The 25,288-nt window shown below is 42.2% G+C and overlaps 1 protein-coding gene across 1 annotated transcript in view; it reads right to left on the reverse strand.

Moving 5' to 3' along the window:
* Nucleotides 1-2,235: 2,235 nt before the first annotated feature.
* LOC140455339 (complement factor B-like) overlaps nucleotides 2,236-25,288 on the reverse strand; it is a 64,258-nt gene continuing 41,205 nt past the window's right edge. Inside the window, exons 14-20 of the mRNA XM_072550118.1 lie at nucleotides 20,757-20,871; nucleotides 18,064-18,217; nucleotides 15,701-15,783; nucleotides 14,931-15,037; nucleotides 13,159-13,294; nucleotides 12,134-12,183; nucleotides 2,236-2,513 (exon numbers count right to left, since the gene is read on the reverse strand). Coding sequence (XP_072406219.1) covers nucleotides 2,367-2,513; nucleotides 12,134-12,183; nucleotides 13,159-13,294; nucleotides 14,931-15,037; nucleotides 15,701-15,783; nucleotides 18,064-18,217; nucleotides 20,757-20,871 — 792 coding nt within the window. The 3' untranslated portion in view covers nucleotides 2,236-2,366. The remainder of the gene's footprint in view (nucleotides 2,514-12,133; nucleotides 12,184-13,158; nucleotides 13,295-14,930; nucleotides 15,038-15,700; nucleotides 15,784-18,063; nucleotides 18,218-20,756; nucleotides 20,872-25,288) is intronic.

Consider the following 25,288-nt stretch of genomic DNA (forward strand, 5'->3'; position numbering starts at 1 on the left):
TCAAATCTGTTAGGAGAATGAGCAGTTAGTTCAATATGGACTATTAGAGAGTGCCAGCTTGGATTGCAAAATACGAGGTCACAGCCACAAACCCAGTTGAATTCAAGTAAAAATATCACTTTCTGCAGGACTCTAGAAGTAGGGGACAGTTTAATAAGAGATTTCCCTTTGAAAATGGGGATGAGGAGAATTTTTCTTCCCTCTCTACAGTCAGTGGCATTCACTCCTCTAGAAAGTATTAAGGCATCATTGAATTTATTTTGGGTAGATTTTTCATAGACCAGGGACTCCAGTGGCTACAAGGGAAGAAAAAAATATCCATAACCAGATCAGCCACAGTCTTGTCAAATGATATAGCAAAATGAAAGGGTTGAACAATCTAACCCTGCTCCTCAATCACATTTCTACATTCCAAGAATGTAGCTTTTGTGATGCATTAGGGCACATCTATGGATATCATTCAAGTGGAGTTTCAGAAGAAATTCAGTAAGGTTCCTCATGAGAGACTGTTAATGAAATTAAAACACATGGAATTGGAGACAATCTATTGACATATGTAGGGAAATTGCATGAGGTAGGTTGCAAAGACTGGTGATAATGCTATATACTCTAATTGCAGGGTGTTTCCTGGTATATTCCCAGGGATAACTGTTTTTCACTATGTAGATAAATAGTACCAATGAAAGAATAAAGAACCACATGTGTAAGTGGCACCATTTTCAGTAGCACTGTAAATGACACAGATGGAAGGGGAAAGTTGCAGAGGCAGTGACTGATTTAAAGTGTGGTCAAAACTGGCAGTTAGAGATGTGGAAAAGATCAGAATATTTTCTAAACGGAAACTGTGGATGAACAGAGATTTAGAGGGCCCAACTATAGAAGATATTTTAAAATACTCGTAAACACATACAAAAAAATAACTAAACAAGTAAATGGAAGTTCACCTTTATCTGATAGTCAGCTCGATTATGAATGGGAGTAACAAGTACTGTGGATGTATTAAAACTATATTCAGTTGCTCACTGCATCTCAGGAAGGAAATAGTAGTCTTGGAGGAGATGCAGTGAAGATTCACAACAATTATTTCATAAACTGGAATATAATTTGAATAGAAGTGACTGCAGAATGCTAAGGCACAGAGAGATCTCCGTTTAAAGGTGTGGTGGGGGGGGGGGGGGGGGGGGGGGGGGGGGGTTACTGGACCCAAACTGCTAACTCCGACTTTTCTGCACAAATGCTGCCAGAACTGCTCAGTTTTTCCAGCGATTTCTGTTATAATTTGATTTCCAGCATCCACAGTTCTTTTGGCTTTTGTTGAGAGACCTCTAAGTGTTCTAGTAAATGATTCGCAAAATGTCAGCACACAGGTATAGCAAGAAACTAGAAAGGCAAAAGGAATTTTGGCTTTTATTGCAAGATATAAAATGTAAATGTTGGAAAATATTGCTACAACTGTACAGGTTGATGGTGCCATTTCATCTAGAACACTATACAATTTTTATCTCCTTACTGTGTTGGAATCAGTTCAGCACAGTTCACCTGGCTTGATCCCTGGGATAAAGGGGAATATATCATAAGAAAACATTGAGCAGGTTGAACTTATTAGCATTTAGAAAAACAAGTGATCAAGTTAAAATATAATGATTCTGAAGGGGGCTTGACTGTCAAGATGCTGAGAGGGTGTTTCAACTGGGGAATCTAGGGAGAGTTCCAAATTAAGAAAGAGAAGACTATTTAAGATGGAGGTATAAAGGAATCTCCCCTCTCAGTGGTCTGCGGAATTTTGAATTCTCTACCCCAGAGTGCAATGGAGAGTGGATAAATTGAATCTGTCGGAGGTTCAATTAGTCAGGTTTTTGATTGACAAGGGAGTTAGGATCATGGGGGAACAGTAAGGAAAGTTGAGACCATGGTCTTATTTAATGGTGAAGATGGTTCGAATGACCTATTCCTTATGATATTATACCAAGTCTGAAAAGGTCCAAACATGAGGAGATATTGCAGAAACTAGGTTTTTTTATTCCCTTGAGTTAATAGTGTTAAGGTGTTTGAACTGATTAAAGTATTCAGCAGGGTAAACAGAGAACCCAGATCCTCTAAAGGACGAGTCCAGAACATGAGGGCAATGGGCTTAAAACTAGAGCTACATCCTTGGGCGAGATGCTAGATCACACAAAGGGTAGCGGATAAATTGGAACATTCCCCACATCAAAATTAAAACAACTGAGACTAATAGAATTTTCACTCAGCAAGGTTACTGAAGTTTATGGAACCAAGGTGGGTGGGATAGCATTATGAAAGAGAGCAACCATGATCCAATTCAATAGCAGTACAGGCTTGAGAGGCAGAATGGCCATCTCCTAACCCTAATTTATGAATGTCATAATTTTCCCAAGTCTCTCTTTCAACCATGGCAACACCTTGAATAAGTTGACGTGAAAGTCGCGAGCGTGATTCTTGTCTGCATTCACAGTATCACAGACATTAATAACTCCCCAACTTATAACGCCCACCTGTAGAATATAGGAAAACACATGTTAGAATTACATACTGAAACTGCATATTATTCAAAATCACAGCATTGTTACAAAATAGAAAGTGGTCATTTGGCCTATTGTATCTGTATGAGCTCTCCAAATGAGGAGTTTCCTTAATGCCATTAATTCCACTTTTCCCATTAGCCCTGCACTTGCTTCCTTTTCAAAAAACAATTTATTCCCTTTGAGAGCCTTGAATGGATCTACCTCCACCACAATTTCAGTGCACTCCAGATACTACTAACCACTCACTACATCATAAACTTCCTCCTCATATCTTGCTTCATTTATTTGCCAATTATCTTAAATCTGGGTTCTCTCCTCAAATCTTCCCTACGTGGGACCACTCTCTACCAATACTCTCTTGACATTGCATGAATTTGAACATCTCCATTCAATCTCCTCTCCATTATCTCTTCTCCAAGGACAACATTCTCCAATCTATATGTGTGAATGAAGTTCCTCACCCTCCACTGGCCTGCTGGCAGTGCAGCACTCCCTTGGTAACAATATCTTTCATTTTTGTTCTGGTCTGTGCAATAGGACTTGAATCCATAAACTCTACCTCAGCCTAATATCTAACACAATGACACAAACATTTGTCGTCTTCGGCTGCCCTCAACTCCAGGTTGACCTCGACCAGGGCTATGGGTTTCTGCTATCTTCACGTGACCGAACATATTAACTGGTGACTCACAGACATTTTGGGCACAATGGGGTGTGATGGAGTTTGGCGGACAAGTTGTTGGCATTCTGAACAACTGGTAGAAAGATCCTCCCCTTCGTTAATGTCGGGGTGTGTGTTTCAGGGAGAACTTCAGAGTGTCTTTGTAGCATTTTCTCTGTCCACCCAGCAATGGCTAACCACTTGAGAGTTGATAAGACAGTCTTGATTTTGCATGAGTTTTACCTAAAAGACAGCTGCCTTTGGAAAGGTCTCTCAAGTTTGCTTGACAGCCCTCCCACTCAATCTAATGAAGGTGGAGAAGGAATTATTGGTAGAATTTGTCTTAAGTGTCACTGATACACAATCTAGGTCTCAATGTAATACAGGAACATGGTGATGACAATTGCTCTGTACACTAGAACTTTTGCTGGCTTACTGAGGTCTCTGAAGTCAAACACTCACTGCTGTAGATTATAGATGACTGAGTTGGCCCAGCTGATTCAGTCTTGGATCTCATCGTCAAAGGTCACCTTTACATAATGATGGTTGCTAATGTGTGAGAAGTGCTTAACAATTCAAGAAGGCAGCTCACCATTATCTCCCCAAGGGCAATTTGCGATGGGCAAGTTGATGACTGAGCTAGCCCAGCCAGACGTACACTCGTCCCACAAATGAAGAAAAAATTTCAGTGTCTCTCCTTCAACATATACAGGAAATGGAAATATTTGAGTTGCCAGATCTGGTTTGGTATGGGAGTTTGATTTTGGCAACAAACAAGGACAGGTTAAGTCCCTTGTATGTAGAATTGAAGAGACCAAGAGTGGCTTGCTAACATAATACAGAGTGGTCAACAAATTATAGAACTGATTACCCACAATCCTGCCTACTTCTGATAATCTCTCCACCCCTTTGCTTATCAAGAATTATCCGCCACTATCCTAAAAATATTCGAAGTCTCTACTTCTGTGGTCTTTTGATGAAGTGTCCCGAATGACCATCTGTGAGAAAAGGAACTCTCATCTCTATCTTAATTGGGCATCCCTATATATCTTTAATATTCAGATCACAGTCTCTGTCATCCTGCATCTATTCTTTGTAATTGTTACTACAGTGATTGTAACAAGGTCAGCAGCTGGACCTCATAGAATAGGAGTTCCCGGATTGGACCCAATTATACAGCCTCAATCAAGAAGCCCTTGCTGACATAAAACAGTTGAGTGTCAGGGATACTGTCACCCTGGTGCCTTACTCTGTATGAGGCAGCATTATGGGCAAGGAGTGCACATTTGTAAATAGAGGGGCACCTGGTGACGGGATACTGGCCTCTGTTGAGTTATTTCAGTTACAAGATCATGTGTATTTCTTTTTAAGCTCTCAGTTTTGAATACTAAGTTGATTCAGATATAGAGCTCTAGGATAGTCCTTTTGTTTTCCGTGTAACCTTCAGTCTTACCTTTTGATTTGATCTTGGATTTGTCCTCTCTGTCCCTTACTGTTACGGTCGGTTCATCATTTCTCATATAAAGTATCTTTCTCTTGTGCCTTAACTTTACTCTTTAATTTTAAAATCTTCTGAAATTTGATCCCTTGCCCTCACTAATTACGATACATAAACATTCAAAGTTTGTGAGAAGATTTGCAGTTCGGGTGCTCGTTGTTGTGGATCTGTTCGCCGAGCTGGGAATTTGTTTTGCAGACATTTCGTCCCCTGACTAGGTGACATCCTCAGTGCTTGGGAGCCTCCTGTGAAGCGCTTCTGTGATGTTTCTTCCGGCATTTATAGTGATTTGTCTCTGCCGCTTCTGCTTGTCAATTCCAGCAGTCCGCTGCAGTGGGTGGTATATTGGGTCCAGGTTGATGTGTTTGTTGATAGAATCTGTGGATGAGTGTCATGACTCTAGGAATTCCCTGGCAGTTCTCTGTTTGGCTTGTCCTATGATAGTAGTGTTGTCCCAGTCAAACTCATGTTGCTTGTCATCTGCGTGTGTGGCTACTAAGGATAGCTGGTCGTGTCGTTTCGTGGCTAATTGGTGTTCATGGATACGGATCGTTAGCTGTCATCCTGTTTGTCCTATGTAGTGTTTTGTGCAGTCCTTGCATGGGATTTTGTACACTACGTTGGTTTTGCTCATGCTGGGTGTTGGGTCCTTTGTCCTGTGGAGTTGTTGTCCGAGAGTGGCTGTTGGTTTGCGTGCTGTTATGAGTCCTAGTGGTCGTAGTAGTCTGGCTGTCAGTTCAGAAATGTTCTTGATGTATGGTAACGTGGCTAGTCCTTTGGGTTGTAGCATGTCCTCATTCCGTTGTCTTTCCCTTAGGCATCTGTTGATGAAATTGCGGGGGGTATCCATTTTTGGCGAATACATTGTAGAGGTGTTCTTCCTCTTTTTGCAGTTCAGGTGTGCTGCAGTGTGTTGTGGCCCTTTTGAAAAGTGTCTTGATACAACTTCTTTTGTGTGTTGGCGTGGTTGCTTTCGTAGTTCAGGACTTGGTCTGTGTGTGTGGCTTTCCTGTACACCTTTGCGGTGAATTCTCCATTCGATGTTCTCTGTACCATCACATCAAAGGAGTTGGTTGTCCTTTTCTTCCTCTCTAGTGCATCTGATTCCAGTGAGTGTGGCATTGATGATCCGTGTTCTCTATTTCTGTGTTTTTAATGATGACAAAGGTGTCATCCACATATCTGACCCAGAGTTTGGGTTGAATTTGTGGTAAGACTGTTTGTTCTAATCTTTGCATTACAGCTTCTGCTACGAGTCCAGAGATGGGTGAGCCCATGGGTGTGCCGTTGATTTGTTCATATATTTGGTTGTTGAATGTGAAGTGTGTGTTGTGAGGCACAGGTCCAGTAGTTTGGGCATACAGTCTTTGTTGATAGGTTCCCCGTCTTGTTGTCTGTTCTGTATGTCCAGCAGGTTGGCTATTGTTTCTCTGGCTAGGGTTTTGTCGATAGAGGTGAACAGTGCCATTACATCGAATGAGACCATAGTTTCTTCCTTATCTATATGGATATTTCTGATGTCCAAGAATTCTATGGTCTCATTCGATGTAACGGCACTGTTCACCTCTATCAACAAAACCCTAGCCAGAGAAACAATAGCCAACCTGCTGGACATACAGAACAGATAACAACACGGGAAACCTATCAACAAAGACTGCATCCTCAAACAACTGGACCTATGCCTCACAACACACTTCACATTCAACAACCAAATATATGAACAAATCAACGGCACACCCATGGGCTCACCCATCTCTAGACTCATAGCAGAAGCTGTAATGCAAAGATTAGAACAAACAGTCTTACCGCAAATGCATCCCAAACTCTGGATCAGATATGTGGATGACACCTTTTGGAATCATTAAAAACACAGCAGTAGAGACCACACACCGGATCATGAATGCCACACTCACTGGAATCAGATTCACTAGAGAAGAAGGACAACCAACTCCCATTCCTAGACGTGATGATACAGAGAACACCGAACAGAGAATTCACCACAAAGGTATACAGGAAAGCCACACACACAGACCAAGTCCTGAACTATGAAAGCAACCACTCCAACACACACAAGTTGCATCAAGACACTGTTCAAAAGGGCCACAACACACTGCAGTACACCTGAACTGCAAAAAGAGGAAGAAGAACACCTCTACAATGTATTCGCCAAAAATGGATACCCCTGCAATTTCATCAACAGATGCCTAAGGGAAAGACAATGGAATGAGGACATGCCACAACCCAAAGGACTAGCTACGTTACCATACATCAAGAACATTTCTGAACTGACAGCCAGACTACTACGACCACTAGGACTCATAACGGCATGCAAACCAACAGCCACTCTCAGACAACTCACCAGGACAAAAGACAAGGCACCCAGCATGAGCAAAACCAACGTAGTGTACAAAATCCCATGCAAGGACTGCACAAAACACTACATAGGACAAACAGGAAGATAGCTAACGATTCATATCCATGAACGCCAACTAGCCACGAAACGACACAACCAGTTATCCTTAGTAGCCACACATGCAGATGTCAAGCAACATGAGTTTGACTGGGACAACACTACTATTATAGGACAGGCCAAATAGAGAACAGCCCGGGAATTCCTAGAGTCATGGCACTCATCCACAGATTCTATCGACAAACTCATCGACCTGGACCCAATATACCACCCACTGCAGTGGACAGCTGGAACTGACAACCGGAAGCAGCAGAGACAAACCACTATAAATGCCGGAAGAAACATCACAGAAGCGCTTCACAGGAGGCTCCCAAGCACTGAGGATGTCACCTAGACAGGGGACGAAACGTCGGCAACACAAATTCTCAGCTCAGTGAACAGAACCACAACATACATAAACATATCCTTGAAGAACAAGGAATGTGATAAAAAGAGGGGGAGATGAAGAGTTGTTAGTCAAAAACAATATTATGGTGGCAGAAAGGATGTTTGATGAGGACTCGTCTACTGAGGTAATATGGGCTGAGATTAGAAACAGGAAAGAAGAGTTCACCCTGTTGGGAGTTTTCTATAGGCCTCAGAAAAGGTCCAGAGATACAGGGGAAAGGATTGCAAAGATGATTATGGACAGTAGCTAAAATAACAAGGTAGTTGTTATGGACGACTTTGACTTTCCAAGTCTTGACTGGAAACGCAGTAGTTCAAGTACTTTAGACGGGTCAGTTTTTGTCCAATGTGTGCAGGAGGGTTTCCTGACACAATATGTAGATAGGACAACAAGAGGCGAGGCCACATTGGATTTGGTACTGGGTAATGAACCGGGCCAGGTATTAGGCTTGGAGGTAGGTGAGCACTTTGGTGACAGTATCCACAATTTGGTTTACTGTCGCAATGGAAGGGATACGGTATATACCGCAGGGCAGGAGTTATAGCTGCGGGAAAGGGAATTATAATGTGATAAGGCAAGATTTACGATGCAAAAGATGGGGAAGGAAACTTCAGGGAATGGGCACAATTTTAAGGTGAAGCCTGTCTAAGGAACAGCTACTGTATGTCCTCGATATGTATGTACCCGTTAGGCAAGCAGGAAGTGGTCGAGTGAGGAAACCGTGGTTTACTAAAAAAAATTGAATCTCTTGTCAAGTGGAAGAAGGAGGCTTATGTAAAGATGAGACATGAAGGCACAATTAGGGCACTTATGAGTTGAAGTTAGCCAAGAAGGACCTAGAGAGAGCTAAGAGGAGCCAGGAGGGGACATGAGAAGTCTTTAGTAGGTAGGATCAAGGAAAACTCTAAAGCTTTCCCACAGGTATGTCAGTAATTAAAGAATAACGACAGTAAGATTATGGCCAGTCAAGGACAATAGTATAAAGTTGTGCATGAAGTCCGAGGAGGTAGGAGAGGTGCTAAATGAATGCTTTTTGTCAGTATTCACACTGGAAAAAGACAACATTGTCGAGGAGAATACCGAGATACAGGCTATTAGACTAGATGGGTTTGAGGTTCATAAGGAGGAGGTGTAAGCAATTCTGGAATGGTGAAAATAGATAAGTCCCCACAGCTGGATAGGATTTAGAGTCATAGAGATGTACAGCATGGAAACAGACCCTTCGCTCCAACCCGTCAATGCTGACCAGATTCACAACTCTATCTAGTCCCACCTGCCAGCACCCGGCCCATATCCCTCCAAACCCTTCCTATTCATATACCCATCCAAATGCCTTTTAAATGTTGCAATTGTACCAGCCTCCACCACTTCCTCTGGCAGCTCATTCCACACACGTACCAACCTCTATGTGAAAAAGTTGCCCCGTAGGTCTCTTTTATATCTTTCCCCTCTCACCCTAAACCTATGCCCTCTAGTTCTGGACTCCCTGACCCCAGGGAAAAGACTTTGTCTATTTATCCTGTCCATGCCCCTCATAATTTTTTAAACCTCTAGAAGGTCACCCCTCAGCCTCTGACGCTCCAGGGAAAACAGCCCCATCCTGTTCAGCCTCTCCCTATAGCTCAAATCCTCCAACCCTGGCAACATCTTTGTAAATCTTTTCTGAACCCTTTAAAGTTTCACAACATCTTTCTGATAGGAAGGAGACCAGAATTGCACACAATATTCCAACACTGGCCTAACCAATGTCCTGTACAACCGCAACATGACCTCCCAACTCCTGCACTCAATACTCTGACCAATAAAGGAAAGCATATCAAATGCCTTCTTCACTATTCTATCTACCTGTGACTCCACTTTCAAGGAGCTATGAACCTGTACTCCAAGGTCTCTTTGTTCAACAACACTCCCTAGGACCTTATCATTGAGCGTTTAAGTCCTGCTAAGATTTGCTTTCCCAAAATGCAGCACCTCACACTTATCTGAATTAAATTCCATCTGCCACTTCTCAGCCCATTGGCCCATCTGGTCAAGATCCTGTTGTAATCTTCACTGTCCACTACACTTCCAATTTTGGTGTCATTCGCAAACTTACTAACTGTACCTCTTATGCTCACATCCAAACCATTTATGTAAATGACAAAAAGTAGAGGACCCAGCACCGATCCTTGTGGCACTCCACTGGTCACAGGTCTCCAGTCTGAAAAACAACCCTCCAACACCATCCTCTGTCTTCTACCTTTGAGCCAGTTCTGTATCCAAATGGCTAGTTCTCCCCTTATTCCGTGAGATCTAACCTTGCTAACCAGTCTCCCATGGGGAACCTTGTCGAACGCCTTACTGAAGTCCATATAGATCACAGCTACTGCTCTGCCCTCATCAATCTTCTTTGTTACTTCTTCAACAAACTCAATCAAGTTTGTGAGGCATGATTTCCCACGCACAAAGCCATGTTGACTATCCCGAACCAGTCCTTGCCTTTCCAAATACATGTACATCCTATCCCTCAGGATGCCCTCCAACAACTTGCCCACCAATGTCAGGCTCACTGGTCTATAGTCCCCTGGCTTGTACTTACCACCCTTCTTAAACAGTGGCACCACCTTAGCCAAACTCCAGTCTTCTGGCACCTCACCTGTGACTATCAATGATACAAATATCTCAGCAAGAGGCCCAGCAATCACTACTCTAGCTTCCCACAGAGCTATAGGGTACACCTGATTAGGTCCTGGGGATTTATCCACCTTTATGTGTTTCAAGATATCCAGCACTTGCTGCTCTGTAATATGGATGTTTTGCAAGGTGTCACCATCAATTTCCCTACAGTCTATAATGTCCATATCCTTTTCCACAACAAATACTAATGCAAAATACTCGTTTAGTATCTCCCCCATTTTCTGTGGCTCCACGTAAAGGCCACCTTGCTGATCTTTGAGGGGCTCTATTCTCTCTCTAGTTACCCTTTTGTCCTGAATGTATTTGTAAAAACCCTTTGGATTCTCCTTAATTCTATTTGCCAAAGCTATCTCATGTCCCCGTTTTGCCTTCCTGATTTTCCTCTTTATCCAAGGATTCTCTGGGAAGCCAAGGAGGAGATTGCAGAACATTTGGCATTGATTTTTATGTCATCATTCTCTACAGGAATAGTGCCAGAAGACTGGAGGATAGCAAATGTTGTCCCCTTGTCCAAGAAGGGGAGTAGAGACAACACTGGTAATTATAGACTAGTAAGCCTTACTTTGGTTGTGGGTAAAGTTTTGGAAATGAATATAAAAAAGATAGGATTTATGAGCAATTAGAAAGGAATAACTTGATTAGGGATAGTCAACATGTTTTGTGAAGGGTAGGTCATGCCTCGCAAACCTTTAAGAAAGTGACCAAATAGGTGGATGAGGGTAAAGCGGTTGATGTGGTGTATATGAATTTTAGTAAAGCATTTGATAAGGTTCCCCACAGTAGGCTATTGCAGAAAATAGAGGCATGGGATTGAGGCTGATTTAGTAGGTTGGATCAATAATTGGCTAGCTGAAAGAAGACAGAGAGTGGGGAATGTTCATCCTGGTGTTTGGTTACTAGTGATGTACCGCAATAATCTGTTTTGGAGTCACTGCCATTTGTCATTTTTATAAGTGGCCTGGATGAGGGCATAGAGGATGGGTTAGTGAATTTGCAGATGACACTGGTCGGTGGAGTTGTGGATGGTGCGGAAGGATGTTGTAGGTTACAGAAGGATCTGCAGAGCTGCAGGGCTGAGCTGAGAGATGGCAACTGGAGTTTAATGTGGAAAAGTGTGAGCTGATTCACTTTGGAAGTAGTAATAGGAATACAGAATACTGGGCCAGTGGTAAGATTCTTGGTGGTGTGAACGAGCAATCTTGGTGTCGATTTATATAGATCCCTGAAAGTTGCCACCCAGGTTGAGAGTGTTGTTTAGGCAGCGTACAGTGTGTTAGCTTTTACTGTATGAGGGATTGCGTTTTGTAGCCACGAGGTTATGTTGCAGTTGTACAAAACTGGTGCAGCCACACTTGGAGCATTGTGTATAGTTCTGGTCTTTGCATTACAGGAAGGATGTGGAAGCATAGGAAAGGGTGTAAAGGAGATTTACTAGGATTTTGCCTGGTATGGAGGGAAGGTCTTATGAAGAAAGGCTGAGGAACTTGAGGCTGTGTTCGTTCGAGAAGTACTTGAGAGGTGATTTAATAATCACATACAGATGATCAGAGGTGTAGATAGGGTGTACAGTGAGAGCCGTTTTCCTCGGATGGTGATGGCCAGCATGAAGGGACATAGGTTTAAATTGAGGGGTGATAGATAAAGGATAGATGTCAGAGCTAGTTTCTTTACTCAAAAGGTAGGAAGGGTGTGGAATGCCCTGCCTGCAACAGTAGTAGACTCGCCAACTTTAAGGGCATTTAAGTGGTCATTGGATAAACAAATGGATGATAATAGAGTAGTGTAGGTTAGATGGGCTTCAGATAGATTTCTCAGGTCGGTGTAACATCGAGGGTCGAACTGTAATGTTCTATGTTCTAAAGAGGAACAAAGCATATGCAGGAACTGTAAAACACACCTGAATTAATCGTCGTTTTTTCTCCATATATAAGGCACCTCCCGAGTCACCTGCAAACCAATATCGCAAGATGTGACTAAACAGAATTTTCTTTTAAGAAACTAAAACACTGAAGAGCCTTACAACACTTTTGTACCTATGCTGTTTCTGTGAAGGAGTCATCAAGCTTTGTTGTCACTTTATCGGTTTTCCCTACCTTCCTAAAAATTGCCCATTCAAGTGTTGTGTCGAAAAGTGTGATGCTGGAAAAGCACCGCTAGTCCGGCAGCATCCAAGGTGCAGGAGAGTCAACATTTCAAGCAGGAGCTCTTCATCAGGAATTTTCCTAATGAAGAGCTCATGCTCGAAATGTCGACTCTCGTGCTCCTCGGATGCTGCCCAACTGGCTTTGCTTTTCCAGCCTACACCTTTCGACTCTGATTTCCAGCCCTCACTTTCTCCCAGTCAAGTGTTTATCCAAATCCCCCATCTACAAGTTACAATTCAATCTGTTTGCATTGCCCTTTCAAGCGGCACTTTCCAAATCACAACTCACAGATCGAAAAACATTCTCCTCGACTTCTGAGTTCTTGCTAATTATTTTAAACCTGTATTCTCCAGTTGCCAATGGAAACAATTTCTTCCTGATGGTTGATCCTTCACAAAGAGAATCACACAAGCACAGAGCTACGTGTGCACACATTACAGACAAATGCACAAGCACCAACACAGAGGCACAGACATAAGCACACTCACAGAAATACAAAAAGTTACATGTCAGAGACACAAAGGTGGCCTGCCACACACGTAAGCACCTACATATAACTGTAGATATCCAAGTGGTCACACCCGGAGAAACGTAAGCATAGACAAGCATGCAGGCACACACAAAACAGACAAATGCACAGCATCACAAACAGGCATACCCAAAATGTCAGATAAAAGACAAGTGCACAAAAGTACATACACAGAAATAGACAGACACACAAACAGACACACACAGTAAAACAGTAAGAGTGATGAGATTAAGGTATTGAGCCATATACCTTTACAAGATACCTCCTCAGCTACAGGGTCTTGTCCTCCAGTGCAGAGGAATCTGTCTGTGACCACCGTCCGCACATCAGTAACGTGTTTGTACTCTTCAGCATGGAGTGCATTCGCCTCACAGGCATCTCTCAGCTAAGTGGCGAGACAGAAATAGTGACAAGTGAAACCACAGACAATGATACATCAGCAGAATACCTTGCCTGACATTCCCAACTTTTAGACTGAATAAAAAGCTGTATCTTTAGTGAGATGATAATTGCCAGTTTTAAGCATTTTAAACAAAGAAAAGACTTGAGAAACATAGTAGGTCTGACAGCATCTGTGCTGACTGAAAGAGGTAAAGTTTTGAGTCCAGCATCACTCAACTTCAGGACTTCAAAGTAATGTACTTTTATTTAAGCACCTTGGATCCCTATATATGGAGAAGGGTCTCAACAAAGGGCAGTGGACATTGGCTGTCAGGCAGGAGGTAAGGACAGTGGGGACAGCTACCCTGTGATCACAATTTAGTGACTTCCCTCACCCAGTAGCCTCATCGCCACATAATTGGACTTTAGAAGAGGCTGTGTCCTTGGTCAGGATCAAGAGACTGATAGAATCTAGACTTAGCAATTTTACCTTTTATGAAACATTCTGGCAACTATTTACAGAATAAGGCTGCACATGAATCATGGACTCAAAGTTCTACAGCACAGAAAAAGACCTTTCAGCCCATTTTCCAGCACTTGGTCCATAGTCTTGTGTGCCTTGGCTTTGTAAGAGCACATAGAATTATAGAGTTCTACAGCATGAAACGGACTCTTCAGTCTAACCCATCCATTCCAACCAGATATCCCAAACTGATCTAGTCTCATTTGCCAGTATTTGGCTTGCATTCCTCTAAACCCTTCTTATTCATGTACCCATCCAGAAGTCTTTTAAATGAAGTAATTGTAACCCTCTCCACCACTTTGTCTGGCAGGTCGTTCCATACATGCACTACTCTCTGCATGGAAAATGTTGCTTTTCAGGCCCCTTTTAAACCTTTCTCCTCTCACCTTAAATCTATGCCCTCTAGTTTTGGACTCCCTAAAATCCCTTGACTATTCATCATATTCACATCTAAAGACATCTTAAATGTTGAGGATTTTGCCTTTACCACCCTTAGAGGCAGTGAGTTCCAGATTCCCACCACCCTCTGAATGAAAAACGTTTTCCTCACATTCTCCTTACCATAAATCTATGCCTCGGTTATTGATCCCTCCTTCAAATCACCATTCTTTCTTCCCTCCCCATGCCCTTCATAACTTTATACGTCTCAATCTGCTGCAAGGAAAACAACCTCTGTCTGTTCAAAATCTGGTCATAACTGAAACTCTCCAACCCAGACATCATCCTGGTATATCTCCCTTGCATCCTCTCCAGTGCAATCACATCCCACCTACAGTGTGACTTCCAGAACTGCACATACTGTACTTGTGGCACAACAACATGCTATACATTCCCAGCATCACCTCTATGTTCTTAAACTCTATTCCTCACCTATTAAAGGCAAGTACATTATTAGCCTTCTTAACCAGTTTATTTACCTTTCCTGTTACCTGGGACTTCATTAGAACAGTTTGTCAATGTTTAGCATTGACTCTTTGCAGAAGAGTATGTGGGCTACATGCACAGGGTTCAATGAACCTCATGGTTCACTAGGCCGAATGGAAAGACACTTCTTTAAGAGGGGATCCTAAGGACTAGCAAGGTTTCACATCATAGGGTCAGTGGAGATATCACTTACAGCCTCAGTCGTCTTTATTGTGACATACGCCTCTGTCTCTGATCTCCCCCTGTCACGCTTCACGAAGCTTGCTGGGACTGATCTGGTCGTCGGTAACAGTTCATTTTCTGCACAGAATAAGCTGATTAAATAAATACAGCCTAGTTTACAGGCTTCTCAAACCTAAAAAAATTTGCAAAGTCCTGCTCCTCACTGCCCAGCCAGGTCACAGCAGGGGTCAGTCGGAAGGTTCAGCAAAAATGATGTTATTGTCACTCCAGGAGCTGGTCAGTTACAGCATGAGTGAGTCAGTAAATGATACACAGAACAAACTAGTTAGCAGGATAGTCACTTCAAAAGCAATCAAATACCAATGCAATTCAGTTCCAGTTTAAGTTTGTTACACTGCATGAGGAATAAGTAAAGTCACCATAGTCCCAGAGGACCATAGGGATGCTCTCTCATCAGAGAGAGATATGACTGTGGTGATTTAACCTTAAGGTCACTATCCCTCAAGTGAGGGGAGAGTTGGGAAGGTGGGACTTTCATGATAACCTCAGCTGGTGCTGGGACTGAACTCACGCTGTTGGTGTCACTCTGCCTCATAAACCAGTCATTGGAGCTAACCAGTTATGGTGTTTAAATGGCTCATCACCTTGCACCTAATTTTGCTTGTACAGTTTTATGCACGCTTGCCTGAACAATCTTGAGTACACTGCTTAAATTGTGCAGGAATCCTTCAATAATCACTCTGACACTCCGCTATATCAAGTTTCATTGTTCACACATACCGTGGTCACGACAATTTGTTCCTGGGAATGGTTTTCGGATGGCTCTTGTTGTTTCGCTTGTGCATGGTAAACAGATGGATCGACTAAAAGAAATAGATTATCACTTAAAAGGATTGTTGAAGGAGAGATTATCACTGATGATATGAATGAATAAGCGTATATGTGGAATATCCATTGTTTTTGTTGGAGAATTCCATGCTTATTCTTGCTCATTTGGTGTGTCGGGCTGGGTGAAATATCTCTCATGCTCTCCTGCTATAAACAATGCAAATCAAATCCTGGAAGTGCATACTTCCTGGAAAATTTTCTCAAATTCTATAAACCAAATCTTCATGTTGAAATGCCTCTCATCCTTTCATCTCCACAACCACAAGGTCCAACAGTATGAGACACCACAATAAACTTTCAAAAGGAATATTATACATTAGTGTGAATGCTGTTTCTATAGATTTATTTTTTATAGAATAGATTGTATATTCTACACTTTTCACTGAATAGGTGTATGTTGTTATTGGTTCACCTGATAGAATACTATACATTCCTGCAACTGTTTAGTAACTGTTACTAGATGTGATTTACACAATCAATAATCATCACAACAGCACTGAGCAAGAATAAATTATGTTCCTTGATAATATTTAGTGGCTTGTGGTTTTAGAATAGTAATGGAGATATTCAAATAGCTAAAACTTTTGCATAAACAGAATAAAAGAACATGATATGAAAGTCTGAGCAAGACTGCAAAGTAAACACATAAAAATCTATAAGTATATTGATATACATGAATGTACACCAGGAAATCTGGACCTTTATTGCCATTATTGCAGCCTGTCACATATCATTTTTTGAATTACTGTCAAACAATGAAAAAGCTACTTCTGTTCTAAATTCATATCTGCATACAATTTTAAGTAGGCCATTTGGCCTTGAGTCTGCTCCATAATTCAATGAGATCATGGCTTATACATTTGTGTTTCAAATGCCACATTCCCATCTACCCGTCAACCTTTGAGTCTCTTGCCTAAAAAGAATCAATCTACCTACCTATTTGCCTTTGAGCTAGAGTTCCAATGTCTCTCCACTTTTATCGAGTTTCCCATTCTCCTTGAACGTCAAGCATCTATCACTACTCATCATGCAGCCGTGTCTCCAAAATTAATATATCACATTATTTATTTTTGAATGTGCACTATCAATGTATTAACTTTATTATGGATGCAATATGCAATCATATTAAGCACCTTTAATTTTGCCTTTTTGTTATCCTTATAACAATTCGTCTTGACTGTTGGCATATTTTTAGGTTTATTAGGTCCACTCCTGACCTTCATTTCTCATTACTACTGTTCTCCCTTGTTTATTGCATCTATCCCTTGACCTCCCACCCCACTGTTTAGTTTATAACCCTCTCTGTATCACTAGTTTTATGATTTGTTAGAAGACTGGTCCTAGCATGGTAGAGGTATATTAAATCCCAAAAATACAGACTCTGATATTCACATTAATGCTAGGAACTGATATCCAATTCTCCCACATTAGTCACTGAGATATGTATTCATTACACTAATCTTAAGAGTCCCTCTGCAAATTGGCATGGACTTGGGTAATAATCCAGAAGTCGTTACCTTTCAGGTTCTGCTCTTCACACTGTCAAAGCTGAATATGTCTCCCTGTTCTATGTCTTTGATACTTACAAGGACCAAGATCTCTCCTGCTTCTACTTCCTGTCCAGCCCAGAGCAGATGTCCCAAACCCTAGCACTGGGAGGCAAAATAAACTTCTAGACTAAAGAAAATATTTTCATTCACAAGAACACACGTATGAATGTATGAATCAGGAGCAGCTATCGGCCACTTGGCCCTTCATGCATGCCTCTCCATTCAATCTACTAAACACTGCTTTCCTGTACCATCCCCATTTCTTTTTAAGTCTCTTCGTGTCAAAAATTCATTTGATGGAATTGGGGGGAATGAAATCAGGAAAACTTTGGGTGTTCAATTCAGATCAGAGATATATGAGGGGTGATCTTCTAAAATGATACAACATTGTTAAAAGTTTGACAAAGTTAAATGGAGAAGATATATTTCAAATACTTTTCACGTCTACAAGAATGGTCATACTGGCAAAAGAGTCAAACTTGGACCCACATCAAGTCAAATCTTTCACACAAAATCTGATCAGTACTTGGAATGTGCCTCCAGATAGAATAGTGGAAATCAAAGCATGAAACATTGTCCTGCATGTGTTAATGCAGCAATCAATCAGGTTCTGTGAACAGAGAAGAGTCTCTGGACAGGAAAATTAAGATCAACTGAATGGTCTCTCACAAAGGCAAATATACACAAAGTAAAGACACCAGTTACCTTTTTGTGTCGGCAAAGTCTATTCTCTTCTTCAACTTAAGCAATGCCACATCATAGTCGTAAAACTGGGAGATTTTCTCATCAAGCAGCCCTGATAGGTTGTACTGTGGATGTATATATACGTCTTTCACATGGCTAAAACTAAACTTATCACCTGCAGATTTGGATCAGGATAAAAAGAATTATTTCTTGAGAAGTGAAGAATTTAAGCTTTTCCCCATTCACTCTCTTAGCCCTCAAGATCATTTCCCAATTTCCAAAGCTTCACTATTGGTACTTTCTGCTTTTGATGCCTTAAGTTAGAGAGGAAATCCCTCTACTCCTTTAAGATGCTCCAGTAAACCTATCGCCCTGCTTTAGCTTTTGGTCGTCTGTCCTAATATTTCTTTACATGGCTCGGTGCCAAAACCATTGCTTCTGTGAAGTGCCAACATGTTGCTACAGTTGTAAAAATTAAGGTAACTCTACTGTGAAACTCCTTCCTCTGACAACCCCATTACAAAACTCCCCTCAGAACTGAAGTGTTTGTTAATGCATTGGTATGCCCACTCTTCTGTATCTCTTCTTTCCCCCAATGGACTTGATTGTGTCCCTCTATCACTTGCCATCGCGTTCTGCCACTGTCTTCCAGGTCAAGAGAGTTGTAGGCTCGTGAGGAACATCTCTAACACTGTCTTTGTATCCAAAGCACTCTATAAATGCAGTTCAAGGAATGTGCAACTGATGATGTGGTTGCAACTATCTTGAGTGGGAATCCTGAAACAGAATCTTTTCAACTCTAGCCCAAAGTCATTAAGACAGTGGGCTGTTATTTACAATTGAACTAATAATAGCTATTCACCTCATCAAAGATCAGCCACCCTCAGGGTTAGTAATACAAGGAAGTCAGTCGGTCTTTGAATGTTGGAAAACAAAACTCATCACATAGCAAGCAGAATAGCACACAGCACTCAAGAATCAAAACAAGGTTTAATACTTTGCTATTTTCAATCCTATCACTCTAGAAATAAAGCCTAGTGCGTGGTTTGCTTTTTTTATAATTTTGCTAATATGTGGTACATTCTTAGTGATTCGTGTTTTTGTACTCGGCGATCCCGTTATTCCTTAGATCCTCGACCCAATCTAGATTTGCACCTTCCATGTAATAAGTGACCTCTCTACTCTTCCTATCAAAATGTCCTGACATTAAACAGCGTTAACCTAATCTGCTAATTATTTAACTATTCTCGACCGTTATTAATATTTTCCTGCAATACGTTGGAGTTCTCCTCTGTGGCAATTATCCCTTCAAATTAGAAGTAGTGCTTTTGATTCCAAAATCAGAATCATTGTGAAGCGGTATTCTGGCATTTGAACCTTGCAGAACATCGTTACCATGGCATGTTGGCTCAGTTGTTAGCACTGCTGTCTCACAGTGCCAGGGACCCAGGTTCGATTCCAGCCTTGGGTGACTGTGTGGAGTTTGCACATTCTCCCCATGCCTGTGTGGTTTCCTCCGGGTGCTCTGACTTCCTCCTACAATCTAGGTTAGGTGCATTACTCAGGGGCAAATATAGGGTTATAGGGTAGGGGGATGGGTCTGCTTGGGTTACTTTCTGGCGAGTCGGTGTGGACTTGTTGGGCTGAAGGGCCTGTTTCTACACAGTAGCGATTCTATAAACTCTCTGATTTCTGTCTTGAAGCCAATTGGGAAGACCTTTTCAACTATTCTGACTTGTGCCTTCCTTCAACAGTCTTGTTCACAACAGCACTGAGGTGGTGTGGTGGCTGTTAGGATGCCCTACGGGTGCATATCGTTGGAATTTTAGCCCCACGCTCTGGACAAAACAGAACTAGACTGCTGTGTTCAACCCTTTACATTGGCAAATTTCCTTGTATAATATTCACTTTTGCCCATCTAAGAATCTGGGAACCAAGAGCTATCATAGTTAACCATGAAACAAAGAGGATTACAGTTCGTCTTTGAAGACTTGAAAAAGAGTGGTGGAACATTGACCTGTTTCACACCCCAGCCAGTACTTGCCTCTGGGGCAGATGGAGTGTAAAACAGGTAGTTTTAAAGTCATAGTCCTAAGGTCACACAGCACCTCAGAGGCTCTTTAGCCTATCAAGTCTGTACTGACCTATCTACATTAATCCCACTTCCCAGCACTTAGTCAATAGCCTTAAAAATTATGACATTTCAAGGGTTCATCCGTGTACTTTTTTATTAAAGTGGCGAGATTTTCCATCTCCACTGTTCTCCTGGGCAGTGCATTCCAGATTCACACTTGCCTCTGGGTGAAAAATATTTTCCTCAAATGCCCTCTCAATGTCCTTCCATTCACCTTAAAATTATGCCCTTTTTTCAATGACTTTTGACTAAGGGGAACAGTTATTTCCTATCCAGCCCCTCAGCATCTTAATCAGAACTTCCCTCAACCTTTTCTGCTCTAAAAAAATGTGAGTCTACTCAACCTCTCTTCATAGCAAAAATGCTCCATCTGAGGCAATGTCCCGCTGAATCTTGTCTGCACCACCTCCAGTGCAACCCCACATCCTTGTTATAGTGTGGTGACCAGGCTCTTGGCACTCTAGTTGTGACCTTACCGAAGTGCTCCCTAGCCTATGAATAATTTCACCTTTAAACACTGGAGGAAGGACAATCAGCTCTTCCTGTGGTAGGGTAAGAAAAGTGGAAAGGAAGCCCTTACCAATTTGCACTGTAATCTTATCAATATCCAACTTAGTCTGCACATCTTTCAAGCAATGAGCGGCCGTCAGGACCCATTCAGGGGACACAATGGATCCACTGCAACTACCGATACCCTGTATGGGGAAGAGAGCACCACTCATTACTGGACCTCATTGCCAAAGTGAAGGAATGAACCCTTAAGGTGGTTAGGCTACAAATGAGCAAAAAAGGCACAGACACGGGAGGAGTGGATTTCATGAAAGGATGAGAGAGAGGTGAAGAGCACATGCAACTTTGAGGTGTGGGGCAAGATGACAAAGAATCAAGGCCATACACTGGCCTAAACCTACTCCATCATTTAAGACAGTCATGGCTGATCTTACACCTTAACTCTAAATTCCAAAACCTCCATTATTTAGTTTACTCTTCCATGGGACGTTGTTTGCCTTTGAACGGAGTAGGTGTCCAGTGCATGCCAGAAGGTCCTTACTAGTCAAATTGTTGCAGGCCGGAGCAGAGAGTGTGAAAGATTCACACCTTTCACCTGAGGAAATTTCTTTTCACCTCAGTCTTAAAATGTCTATGGCCCCTCATTCCAGTCTCTCCATCATTCTTTGTCTATCTACCCTGTCAACTCCTCCAATAATTTGATACATTTCAATGAGACTGTGTCCCAAAATTTCCTTGATGAAAAATTAAGAATAACATAGTGTAACGAGTATAATGGCAGATAAACCGTTCAGCCTATAGTGTTAGTGGTACCTTCTGCAGGGACAATTAACCAGTTTCCACTCCAGTGCCTATACCCTGTATTCTGCTTAACTTTTTTTCCCTTCAGGCTGTCATCCAGTTCCCACTGGAAACCATAACTGAACATCCCTCCACAATGTATTCATATCTGGTTAATCACATTGTTATGTTTATCAATGTTTATTTACAGTTAAGGATAAATATTTGGTGGCTTTTAGGAATCTCTGACCACATACATATATTGACCTGTAATACTGAGTATGGAATGAGGGACAGAAGACTTTTATTATTCACTTGAGGGACTTGGACGTTGTTGTCTGAGCCTGCATTTATTGCCTATCTCTAGTTGCCCTTGAGAAGGTGGTGGTGAGCTGCCTTCTTGAACTGCTGCAGTACAAGTGCTACAGGTAAATCCACAATTCACTTAGGCAGGGAATTTCAGGATGTTGACCCAGCAGCAATCAAGGGATGGCTACATATTTCAAAATCAACATGAGGAACTTGCAGATGGAAGTGCTACACTTGTTCTTCTAGATGAAAGTGGTCATAGGTTTGAAAGATGCTGTCTAAGGATATTTGGTGAAGTTCAGCAGTCCATTCCGTAGGTAGTATACTCTGCTGCTACTAAGTGTCAATGGTGGAAGGGTGGGATGTTTGTGGATGCGATGCCAATGACATGGGCTGCTTTGTCCTGGATTGTGTCAAGCTCGAGTGCTGTTGAATGTAAACCTATCCAGGCAAATGGGAAATATCACACAACACTCCTGACTTGCGTCTGGTGGGTGGTGGACAGGCTTTGAGGAGTTAGGAGCTGAATTACTTGCGAAATATTGTTAGCTTCTGACCTGCTCTTGTAGTCACTGTGTTTATGAGGGGGTGTCAGTTGAGTTTCTTGTCAATTGTTATCGCCAGGAGGTTAATAATGGGGATTCAGTGATGGTAATGTCTTGAAAATCATGGTGGTTAAATTGTCCCTTATTGGAGACAGCCATTGTCTGCCATTTGTGTAGTGAAAATGCTACTTGTCAATCCAAGCCTGGATACTGTCATGTTGCATTTGAGAAAAGACTGCTTCAATACTGGAGAGTCATATATGGTGCTAAACATTGTGTAATCACCAGCAAAGATCCCAGTCTGACCTTACAATGGAGGAAAGATAATTGACAAAGCAATTGAAGCCATTTGGGAAGAGGCCACGACTCTGAGGAACTCCTGCAGAGAGATCCTTTGAACTGAGATGTCAGACTTTCAACAACCACAACCAACTTCCTATATGCTGGATATGACTTCCACCAGTGGAGAGTGTGCCCCCTGATACCCATTGATTCCAGTTTTGTTTGAGCTCCTTGATCCAACATTCAGTCAAACAGGATCCTGATATCAAGGGCTATCATTCTCACCTGGTGACCCTGGCGGAATGTAAATTGAGCATCAGTGAGTAACTGAGGAAGGTGATAAACTCTCTCTGCAAAATGAGAGAATTACATGCTTTAATTTCAATCACTCCAAATGCCTTGGAATCTATTAACACCAAAGCAGAGGATGGCTTCCTAAAGGGTGGAGGCTGAAAAATAATTACTAAATTTCACATGGAAGAGTGAAATTGGTATTACTTTGATGAAGTCAGAAGTCACATGACACCAAGTTATAGTCCAGCATGTTTACTTGAAAGCACAAACTTTCACAGTGCTGCTCCGTCATCAGGTGAAGTCCAAAATTTTTTCTAATTTATTCAGAGGTTAAGGATGTCATTGGCTCAATTAGCACTCCCATTTTCCTTGTGTGATGGTGGGCTGCCTTCCTGAACTGCTGTAATCTTTTGGGTGTATGAACACCCACCTTACTGTGAGCCAGGGAGTTAGAGGAGCTTGGCCTACCAACTGTAAAGGAACAGTGATTTAATTCCAAGTCAGAATGATGATGACTTGGAGAACTTGTAGGTAGTGCTACATTTGTTCTCCTGAATTATAGCAGTCATGGGTTTGGAAGGTGTTGTGTAAACAGCCTTGCTGCATTTCTGATTGTATGGGATACACACTGCTGCTACTGAAGGTCAGTGTTGAAGAGAGTGGATGATCAACAGTGAACTAATGGGGTGGGGCATTTATTGGCAAGTTGAAATTGTCTTGCTTATTGTGCAGCGGGTATACCTGAGCAATCTCATACTTTGCCAAGTAGATGTCAGTGATCTAACTGCACTGGAACAGGCTGTCTAGGAGCACACCAAGTCCTGGAGCATGTGTCTTCAGTAGTCTTATCAGGGCCCATAGACTTTGTAGTATCCAGTTTCTCGATGTGACACAGAGTGAATTGAATTGGTTGAAGGCTGATATCTGTGATGTTGAGGATTTCTAGAGGATGTTGCCTGATTGGTACAAATGTTTCAGCCTTATGTTTTGTGTTGTATATCCCCATCATTGAGGATGGGGAAATCTGTTGGGCTCCTCTTCCACTGAGTTGTTTAATTGATAACTGACAGTCATGATTGGATGGGGCTAACCCATCTATCACTTGTTGCTAATGCGGTTTGACGCACAAGTTGTCTGTTGTTGTAGCTTTACCATGTTGATAGCTCAGTTTTCAGTATTCCTGGTAATGATCCTAGAAAGCCCTCCTGCTCTTGCTTCATCGAACCAGGGTTGATCCATTGGCTTGATGGTAATGGTAGAATGGGGGATAAGCCAGGGCATAAGGTTGGACATTGTGTTAAAATATGATCTTGCTGCTGCTGATGGCCCATTGTGCCTTGTAGATGCCCAATTTCAAGTTGCAAAATCTGTTCCAAATCTGAGGGAAAGTGAGTTCTGCAGATGCTGGAGTATCAGAGTCGAAGAGTGTAGTGCTGGAAAAGCAGAGCAACTCAGGCAGCATCTGAGGAGCAGGAGAGTCACGTTTTGGGTATAAGTCGCCTGCTGCTCAGTTGCTGCCTAGCCTGCTGTGCTTTGCTAGCACCACACTTTTCAACTCTTTTCAAAATGTGTGCTAATTAGCACAGTTACAATGCCACACAACATGAAGGAGGAGAGGATTTTGCGAAGACAGGATTTTGTCTCCACAAGGACTCTTACCAATACTGTCATAGACAGATGGATGTGCAGCAGGCAGACTGGCGAGGACGAGGTCAAACTGTATTCATCCGTCTTGTTGGTTCTCTCACCACCTGCTGCAGACCCAGTCTAGCACCTATGCCCTTGGAGCTCCGACCACCTCTGACGGTCGTGGCTCTGCAAGTCAATCTTAAAAATGGACATGGAGACCCCAAACAGAGTACATTTTGTGCCCTTTCTACTTTCAGTGTTTCCTCCAAGTATTGTTCAATATGGAGGTGCCAAGGGAAAATAGTGCGCGTAATCAGCAGGAGGTTTCCTTGTCTATGTTTGGCCTGATGCTATGAGCCCTCATAGGTCAGGAGCCAGTGTTGAGGATTCCAAGTGCAACCGTTTCCCAACAGTATATCACTTTGCCACTACCACTGCTGGGTCTGTCCTACTGGTGGTACAGGACATACCCAGGGATGGTGATGGTGCTGTCTGGGATGTTACCTGTAAGGTATGATTCTAAGAGTATGATTATGTTAGACTGTTGCTGGACTAGTCTGTGGGACAGCGCTCCCAATTTTAACAATAGCCTTCCGATGTTGGTAAGGATGATGCTGCAGAGCTGTGTTTGTTGTTGTTGTTTTTGGTGCATAGGTCAATGCTGGGTGGTCAGTCCAATTTCATTTCTGAGAGATTTTTGAGGTGTTTTATGCAACTGAATGACTTGCTAGACCATTTCAGAGAGTAGTTGACAGTCAATCAC

Source organism: Chiloscyllium punctatum, chromosome 30 (genome assembly GCF_047496795.1).
Source record: "Chiloscyllium punctatum isolate Juve2018m chromosome 30, sChiPun1.3, whole genome shotgun sequence".
Taxonomy (NCBI): Eukaryota; Metazoa; Chordata; class Chondrichthyes; order Orectolobiformes; family Hemiscylliidae; genus Chiloscyllium; species Chiloscyllium punctatum.